The sequence below is a fragment of the Hyperolius riggenbachi genome, chromosome 4 (assembly GCF_040937935.1).
Source record: "Hyperolius riggenbachi isolate aHypRig1 chromosome 4, aHypRig1.pri, whole genome shotgun sequence".
NCBI lineage: Eukaryota > Metazoa > Chordata > Amphibia > Anura > Hyperoliidae > Hyperolius > Hyperolius riggenbachi.
The window spans coordinates 474,922,736-474,932,697 of record NC_090649.1 but is presented as its reverse complement, the minus strand read 5'-3'; the positions used below and the strand labels follow the sequence as shown (position 1 = coordinate 474,932,697).

At 49.1% G+C, this 9,962-nt stretch overlaps 1 protein-coding gene across 1 annotated transcript in view; it reads left to right on the top strand.

The window, feature by feature from the left end:
• The window catches only part of INTS7 (integrator complex subunit 7), a 122,487-nt gene that overhangs the window by 62,564 nt on the left and 49,961 nt on the right, over positions 1-9,962 (top strand). The window contains exons 10-11 of the mRNA XM_068232935.1: positions 470-567; positions 4,385-4,624. Coding sequence (XP_068089036.1) covers positions 470-567; positions 4,385-4,624 — 338 coding nt within the window. The remainder of the gene's footprint in view (positions 1-469; positions 568-4,384; positions 4,625-9,962) is intronic.

Sequence of the window (9,962 nt, the reverse complement as noted above, 5' to 3'; positions counted from 1 at the left end):
ATTTTATGCACGTTATTCTGCTTACTACAGTTTAATGAATATACCCCAATGTCACTTTGGGGTCTCTTTAACCTTTCCACAGCTTCAATAGAGTTATCTCATTTGAGATTAGTGCTCTGCTTTTGACCTCAGTCAGCAGAGCTCGTGTGCTGTAAATTGGCCTGTAGCACCGCCCCCAGCAGAAGAGGCCACAAGTGCTTCTTTGATTGGTCCAAAAGAAGCACCTATGACCTCTTCCATTAGTGGGCGGGGTTACGGGCAGAAGCCAGCCATCGGGACACCTGGTAAGTATAATAAAGTTTTTATTTTAAAAAACAAAAAGGCTAATCGGAAGCGGTAAAAATCAGATTGTAATGAGCGCAATCGGACTAGGAATCGCTGCAGCAATTCATAGCGAGTCCCACCCGTAATTCAGGAAAAGTGTAAATAGAGTTGACATTTTCTCTGTTTCTTCCGTTTGTGTGACCAGATCAGCTCTCGTTGGAGAAGGATGCTGTGTACGCTCTGGAATCCCTGCTTGTTGTGTGCAGCCAGGACAGCAGTGCAGGCGCGCAGCAGACGCTGAAGGTATGGAGAGATTGCTTAGCTTGAGGCAGTGTTTGTGTAAAGGTGGCCACGAACAATCCAATTTCTAGTGAAAAATCGTTCGAGCGATCAGAAATTCTGATCGGTTGAAAAATCGTTCACTACACCATCAACTAACCAATCATTGCTTCCGATCTATTCCGACCAACAAGAAAATCCAAATTTTGGTTCAACGAGAATTCAATCGGACGATTGTTTTTATAATCGTTCGTTATCGATTGTGCCCATCAAGTGAGATTATTTACAACCAATCCGATCAGAATTTCTGATCGCTCGAACGATTTTTCGCTAGAAATTGGATCATTAGTGGCCACCTTAAGTCTAATAAAGATGTGCCGGTTTATATGACTGGTATGAAGAGCAATGACAATCTGTCCCTCCAGGGGGGAGAAAAACACAGTGGGGAGAAATGGAGATACTGACCCCGCCCCCAGCTGTCTTCTGCCCTCGTGTTGTTAAATCTTTGCCCATCTATGATAGATTTGGTAAAGGTTCCCATACACGTATCGATCTTTCCCATTCACTTCCTTGCAAATTCAATCACTCTTATCGAATTGGATGGGGATCGATTACGTTAAATGCTCAGTCGATCAAATGTTGATCGATATTGACCAAAGTTCGATCAAAAATATAAATTGGACAGGATGGAAAATTTAAGTTGATTGAGGGCGGGGCTGGCACGGTGGTAGATCGACGGCCCAGAGCATTGCACTCCATCGAACAGCACAACACTGCAGTTCCATCGATATGTAATATATTCCCTGCTGGGGATGAAAATCGATGTAGGAATCTATTCCTTCCGAATCCATTCCTCTCAGAAAGTAATGGATAATTTCCAAACATTGGGTGGAAATCTATATGTGTATGGCCAGCTTTAGATAGGACAATTAAGATTGTTTAATTAATGGGCACCTTTTTAAAGAGAAATCGAGGTGTGTTTAAAGAATGTTATCTGCATACAGAGGCTGGATCTGCCTATACAGCCCAGCCTCTGTTTCTATCCCAAACCCCCCTAAGGTCCCCCTGCACTCTGCAATCCCTCATAAATCACAGCCGTGCTCTGAGGCTGTGTTTACATCTGTAGTGTCAGTCTCAGCTGCTCCCCCGCCTCCTGCATAGCTCCGGTCCCTGCCCCCGTCCCTTCCCTCCAATCAGCAGGGAGGGAAGGGATGCAGGCGGGGACTGGAGTTCTGCAGTAGGCGGGGAGAGCAGCAGACTGACACTATAGAGATAAACACAGCCAGCTCTGATAAGCTGTTTGTCAGCAGCGTGGCTGTGATTTATGAGGGATTGCAGAGTGCAGGGGGACCTTAGGGGGGGTTGGGATAGCAACAGAGGCTGGGCTGTATAGGCAGATCCAGCCTCTGTATGCAGATAATATTCTTCAAACCCACCTCGGGTTCTCTTTAAAGAACATCTGAGGTCAAATAAGAATATACAGCTTTATGTACCTGGGGCTTCTCCCAGCCCCTGGAAGTCTGTGTGGGCCCTCGCCGTAGCTTGCCGAGTCAGCGGCTTTGGCGCATGCACTTCCAGCAGGGGGATCACGAGCGGCCCGCACATGTGCAGAACGGAACTGACAGCAGGGCCCAGGAGAATACCGGGGCTGTAGCAAGGGACCACAGACTTCTAGGAGCTGAAAGGAGCCCCAGGTAAGTAAAGCCATATATTCTTATTTGACCTTCGATGTGAATCCAAGCCGAAACTTTTTAAAAACAAAACATACTACCTGACCTGAATGGGGTGGGGGGAAGGGAGGTGTTTTCGGAGCTGAGCCACTAAGAGGAGGGGAGGGGCGTTCCTAACACCAGAGGGGGCATATTTGCAGGAGTTCATCTCCTGCAAGGAACGCCCCTTCTCCACATGCCGATAAGCTGAGGGCAGGGGGGGGTGGTTCTTGGACACAGAGGTATGTGATGGAGCAGGGAACATGTCTCTTATGTACGTTTTTTTCGTGCGATTCTCCAACCCGATCGTTTTTGCAGCATGATTCCGCACTCGATTCTGTGCTCGATTCTCTTATCATTTGTTTTTCTTATCTTTTTCCATTCACCGCTATGAGAATTCGAACGCGGAAACAATCGGGAGTAATATCGGACATCACACACTACCGAGAGGTAATACCAGGGAATAGATCAGCTAACACTTAGTCCATACGGACAGGCCCTATAGGTATACATAAGTGCAGATGTATAGCCTGCAGACAGTATTAATACATTTATTTAAAAACAGACACATGGGTACATGATTCTTATAGTAGGGTGCTGACTAATACAGCAATGACCACTGATCATGTGGAGGTCCTTGCTTATCCCCCACAGACTAATTGTCTATCTTGAATGTGAATGCAATATTGCATCACTTTTTGTAAATAAGCACCAATCACTGTATATACCTCCTGCTATCTACACCGGACAGACAGGCTGTGCTATACCTTATGACAGCTCCAAATTAGGTGAATCTATCCTTATTGGAACGTGTCTCAACTCACCCTGTTCGGTTAGTAGGGCACTTATGACCATTGTGTGGAATAGCTACACCACATTCAAGATAGACATTTAGTCTGTGGGGGATAAGCAAGGACCTCCACATGATCAGTGGTCATTGCTGTATTAGTCAGCACCCTACTATAAGAATCATGTACCCATGTGTCTGTTTTTAAATAAATGTATTAATACTGTCTGCAGGCTTTACATCTGCACTTATGTATACCTATAGGGCCTGTCCGTATGGACTAAGTGTTTGCTGTAATATCGGACATGACGGATTCTATCTATGTGATCCATCTATTGCACGAAAAACCGTAATGTGTGTACCCAGCATAAGCCTGATGCGGCGTAGGATTTATGTCACCTACTATAATCGCTCCCGACACGATCGTGTGAACCCGAGAGGGGAGATTAAGCTTTCATATGACAGCTGACATCACCCCTCAGTGATCAGAAGCCATCGCAATTGGCTCCAGATCACGTAATCACTACGATCGCCGGCGGATCGTATTGATCACTATCAGAGCAGCGGCGGTCTCAGGGGAAGAAGAGGATCCACTCACCTTCCTAAAGTTCCCCCGGTGATCGTCGCTCCCCTCCGCTCTGACCGGCATCCCCGCTTGCTCTGACGTGTGGGGTCCTGGCTTGATGACATCACCAAGCCGCGACCCGGAACTTAACGGCAGTGTGAGCGAGGATGTCGGCCAGAGAGGAGGGAGCTGCTCATCGCTGGAGCCTGGGAGGTGAGTAAAGGCTGCTGCCAATACGGGGGACACTAATGACTAGCTAGCCAGGGATCCGGCTGCCTGACCCCCGACTGCGGAGGGTTAGGCAGCCAGTCCCCAAAGTGTTAGGCTGGCTAAACATTACCCAGTGTATAGCAGATCATCCATTCGATAGATCACTCTCTGCTCGAATCTGATGAGAGAGGAATATATTGCCTGGCCACACACTGCACAGCAATTTCCAGTAGCTTTCACCCCAACCAGTTCAATAAAGTTATTAAATCAGCAATGTCAAGCAATGCATTGGCATCCTTAGTGTCCATCACATCTTCAGGGACGCCCAGCCACCGTTACTGTGGGACAGAAGAGGGAGGTGGGCCTATCTACATCCCACCCCTCCCAGTTGCATACTGGGAGGGGTGGGATGTAGGAGACCCAACTACTGCAGTGGACATGAGGGAGGCAGCAGCAGACAAATTAAGAGAAACAGTGGCCGGTGGGAAACTTTACGGGGCACTTCTATTTACAGTTGCATCCCCCCTTCCAGTGCACGGAGTATGATTCCTGTGTGTTTGTTGTACTCAGATTGCCTTGTCCTGTATGGTGAAGTTGGCAAAGTGCCGCCCCTACCTGAGCCAATCCGTGGTGGAATCTCTGCTTACTCAGCTACACAGCGCCCAGGACTCCGCCCGCATCTACCTGTGCCATTGTCTGGCCTCCGTCGCCATGCAACTGCCGGTGCTGGGAGATGGAATGCTGGGAGATCTGGTGGAACTCTATAAGGTCATTGGGAGATCGGCTACTGACAAACAGCAGGAGCTTCTGGTGAGTACTGGAGAAACCAATAATAATTCTATATCCGTGGGCAGTATGGTGGTTAAATAGTACACAAGTCTTAGATTTGGATCCCAGTCATTGGACTCAGTCACACTATAAGCGCTTTTCTGAGCGCTTGTGATTGATTAAAAATCGCTCCCATTCACTTTCATAAAAATTGCTGCATTCAATGAAAGTGAATGGGAGTGAGTTTTAAAAAGCTCTCAGAAAGTGCTAATCAATCACAAGCGCTCAGAAAAGCGCTTCTAGTGTGGCTGAGGCCATAACCCTATCTGCATGGAGTTTGTATGTTCTTCTCCTGTCTGTATGGGTTTTCCCCACATCCCAAAATGATGCTGGCAGATTTATTTCATACATTTTAAAGCTAACCTGAAGGGAACATAAGACCAGTAATCATGTCTGTAGTAGAATAACTCGTACATACAGCTTTCCTGGGGTCCCAAATACTTTTAATGCAAAGGTTTTAAAGGACATCCGAAGTGACATGTGACATGATGTGATAGACGTGTGTATGTACAGTGCCTAGCACACAAATAACTATGATGCGTTCCCTTTTTTCTTTCTCTGCCTGAAAGAGTTAAATATCAGGTATGTAAGTGACCGTTTCTTTCTGGGTTGGGACCGGGGCGGACTATAGTGTAGGAATTGCACCTTATAAAACACTTTTCTGGCAGTAAATGGCAACTGGGGGATCTATAAGAATCCTTTTTAGGGGGAGGAGGACAGATACAATTGTTTATCTAATTTTATTTTCAACTCGGATGTCCTTAAAGTATTCATGGAATTCAGCTTGAAGACTTATTTATACCATTCTTTGTTCTACATTTTCCTCTCCAATACATCTTTCTGCCTGATCAGAACTTTAAAGGCAACCGAGTACCTGGGAATGTTTGTTCTTTTAAATTAACCTCCCCATAAGGGAATTTCTGAATGGACTGTGCCGTTAGGGGGGCGGGGGTTAGGGTGAGTGGAATTACTTGCCCCCGCCAAAGGCACACTATCTTCAGATGAGGCGCTTGGTGTTGCACTGATTTGCAGCTGTTGTATACTCCGTTTCTTACTGCCTGATGAAGCAGGGTTACGCCTGTGAAACGCATTGCACAATTTCTTTGAGTATATAAATAAAACTTTTCACTGTTGAGGAGGTAAGTCCACCACTACTTCCTCTTTATTTATGTTTTTAAATTTTTTAGTGGATTTCATTATTTTGGCGCCTCTGTTCCCTTTATACCACTGGTTCCTAACCCCTGTGCCGCGACACATGAATGTGTTGCGGCAGCATTGGGTATGTGTCGCCGCTCGCCGCCCCGCTCTGTCTCTCCCTGCATTTCCTAGCCTCTGCTCCGTCTGTAATTAGATCAGCACTACAAGAAAATGGCTGCTGATGTTTACAAATGCAGACATCGGCAGCCATTTACTTGTAACTATATAACTATGGACAGAGAGGAGGAGGGTATAAGCAGCAAGGAAAGAGCCTGTGACAGACAAGAGGAGGCCGCTGGGTACCCGCATAGACAAACATAACTATACTGGGGCATCTATACTACCCATACTGGGGCATCTATACTACCCATACTGGGGCATCTATACTACCCATACTGGGGCAGCTATACTACCCATACTGGGGCAGCTATACTACCCATACTGGGGCAGCTATACTACCCATACTGGGGCAGCTATACTACCCATACTGGGGCAGCTATACTACCCATACTGGGGCAGCTATACTACCCATACTGGGGCAGCTATACTACCCATACTGGGGCAGCTATACTACCCATACTGGGGCAGCTATACTGCCCATACTGGGGCAGCTATACTACCCATACTGGGGCAGCTATACTACCCATACTGGGGCTGCTATACTACCCATACTGGGGCAGCTATACTACCCATACTGGGGCAGCTATACTACCCATACTGGGGCAGCTATACTACCCATACTGGGGCAGCTGTACTACCCATACTGGGGCAGCTGTACTACCCATACTGGGGCAGCTGTACTACCCATACTGGGGCAGCTATACTACCCATACTGGGGCAGCTATACTACCCATACTGGGGCAGCTATACTTCCCATACTGGGGCAGCTATACTTCCCATACTGGGGCAGCTATACTTCCCATACTGGGGCAGCTATACTTCCCATACTGGGGCAGCTATACTTCCCATACTGGGGCAGCTATACTTCCCATACTGGGGCAGCTATACTTCCCATACTGGGGCAGCTATACTTCCCATACTGGGGCAGCTATACTACCTATACTGGGGCAGCTATACTACCTATACTGGGGCAACTATACTACCTATACTGGGGCAGCTATACGACCTATACTAGGGCAGCTATACTACCCATACTGGGGTAACTATATTACCTATACTGGGGCAGCTATAGTACCCATACTGGGGCAACTATACTACCTATACTGGGGCAACTATATTACCTATACTGGGGCAACTGTACGGCCCATCTTGGGGCCACTGTACTGCCCATCCTGGGGCAACTGTACTGCCAGTCCTGGGGCAACTGTACTGCCCATCCTGGGTCAACTGTACTGCCCATCCTGGGTCAACTGTACTGCCCATCCTGGGTCAACTGTACTGCCCATCCTGGGTCAACTGTACTGCCCATCCTGGGTCAACTGTACTGCCCATCCTGGGTCAACTGTACTGCCCACCCTGGGGCAACTATACTGCCCATCGTGGGGCAGCTATACTGCCCATCCTGGGGCAGCTATACTGCCCATCCTGGGGCAGCTATACTACCCATCCTGGGACAGCTATACTACCCATCCTGGGACAGCTATACTACCCATCCTGGGGCAGCTATACTACCCATCCTGGGGCAGCTATACTACCCATACTGGGGTAACTATATTACCTATACTGGGGCAGCTATAGTACCCATACTGGGGCAACTATACTACCTATACTGGGGCAACTATATTACCTATACTGGGGCAACTGTACTGCCCATCTTGGGGCCACTGTACTGCCCATCCTGGGGCAACTGTACTGCCAGTCCTGGGGCAACTGTACTGCCCATCCTGGGTCAACTGTACTGCCCATCCTGGGTCAACTGTACTGCCCATCCTGGGTCAACTGTACTGCCCATCCTGGGTCAACTGTACTGCCCATCCTGGGTCAACTGTACTGCCCATCCTGGGTCAACTGTACTGCCCACCCTGGGGCAACTATACTGCCCATCGTGGGGCAGCTATACTGCCCATCCTGGGGCAGCTATACTGCCCATCCTGGGGCAGCTATACTACCCATTCTGGGGCAGCTATACTACCCATCCTGGGGCAGCTATACTACCCATCCTGGGGCAGCTATACTACCCATCCTGGGGCAGCCATACTACCCATCCTGGGGCAGCTATACTACCCATCCTGGGGCAGCTATACTACCCATCCTGGGGCAGCTATACTACCCATCCTGGGGCAGCTATACTACCCATACTGGGGCAGCTATACTACCCATACTGGGGCAGCTATACTACCCATACTGGGGCAGCTATACTACCCATACTGGGGCAGCTATACTACCCATACTGGGGCAGCTATACTACCCATACTGGGGCAGCTATACTACCCATACTGGGGCAGCTATACTACCCATACTGGGGCAGCTATACTTCCCATACTGGGGCAGCTATACTTCCCATACTGGGGCAGCTATACTTCCCATACTGGGGCAGCTATACTTCCCATACTGGGGCAGCTATACTTCCCATACTGGGGCAGCTATACTTCCCATACTGGGGCAGCTATACTTCCCATACTGGGGCAGCTATACTTCCCATACTGGGGCAGCTATACTTCCCATACTGGGGCAGCTATACTTCCCATACTGGGGCAGCTATAGTTCCCATACTGGGGCAGCTATACTACCTATACTGGGGCAACTATACTACCTATACTGGGGCAACTATACTACCTATACTGGGGCAGCTATACGACCTATACTAGGGCAGCTATACTACCCATACTGGGGTAACTATATTACCTATACTGGGGCAGCTATAGTACCCATACTGGGGCAACTATACTACCTATACTGGGGCAACTATATTACCTATACTGGGGCAACTGTACTGCCCATCTTGGGGCCACTGTACTGCCCATCCTGGGGCAACTGTACTTCCCATCCTGGGTCAACTGTACTGCCCATCCTGGGTCAACTGTACTGCCCACCCTGGGGCAACTATACTGCCCATCCTGGGGCAGCTATACTGCTCATCCTGGGGCAGCTATACTGCTCATCCTGGGGCAGCTTTACTGCCCATCCTGGGGCAACTGTACTGCCCATCCTGGGTCAACTGTACTGCCCATCCTGGGTCAACTGTACTGCCCATCCTGGGTCAACTGTACTGCCCACCCTGGGGCAACTATACTGCCCATCCTGGGGCAACTATACTGCCCATCCTGGGGCAGCTATACTGCCCATTCTGGGGCAGCTATACTGCCCATCCTGGGGCAGCTATACTGCCCATTCTGGGGCAGCTATACTACCCATCCTGGGGCAGCTATACTACCCATCCTGGGGCAGCTATACTACCCATCCTGGGGCAGCTATACTACCCATCCTGGGGCAGCTATACTACCCATCCTGGGGCAGCTATACTACCCATCCTGGGGCAGCTATACTACCCATCCTGGGGCAGCTATACTACCCATCCTGGGGCAGCTATACTACCCATCCTGGGGCAGCTATACTACCCATCCTGGGGCAGCTATACTACCCATCCTGGGGCAGCTATACTACCCATCCTGGGGCAGCTATACTACCCATCCTGGGGCAGCTATACTACCCATACTGGGGCAGCTATACTTCCCATCCTGGGGCAGCTATACTACCCATACTGGGGCAGCTATACTTCCCATACTGGGGCAGCTATACTACCCATACTGGGGCAGCTATACTACCCATACTGGGGCAGCTATACTACCCATACTGGGGCAGCTATACTACCCATACTGGGGCAGCTATACTACCCATCTTGGGGCAGCTATACTACCCATCCTGGGGCAGCTATACTACCCATACTGGGGCAGCTATACTTCCCATACTGGGGCAGCTATACTTCCCATACTGGGGCAGCTATACTTCCCATACTGGGGCAGCTATACTTCCCATACTGGGGCAGCTATACTACCCATCCTGGGGCAGCTATAGTACTTCTACTGGGAAACTATTCTACCTATACTGGGGCGTCTATACAACCTATACTGGGGCGTCTATACAACCCATACTGGGGCAACTATACTAACTATACTGGGGCAGTTATACTACCTATACTGGGGCAGTTATACTACCTATACTG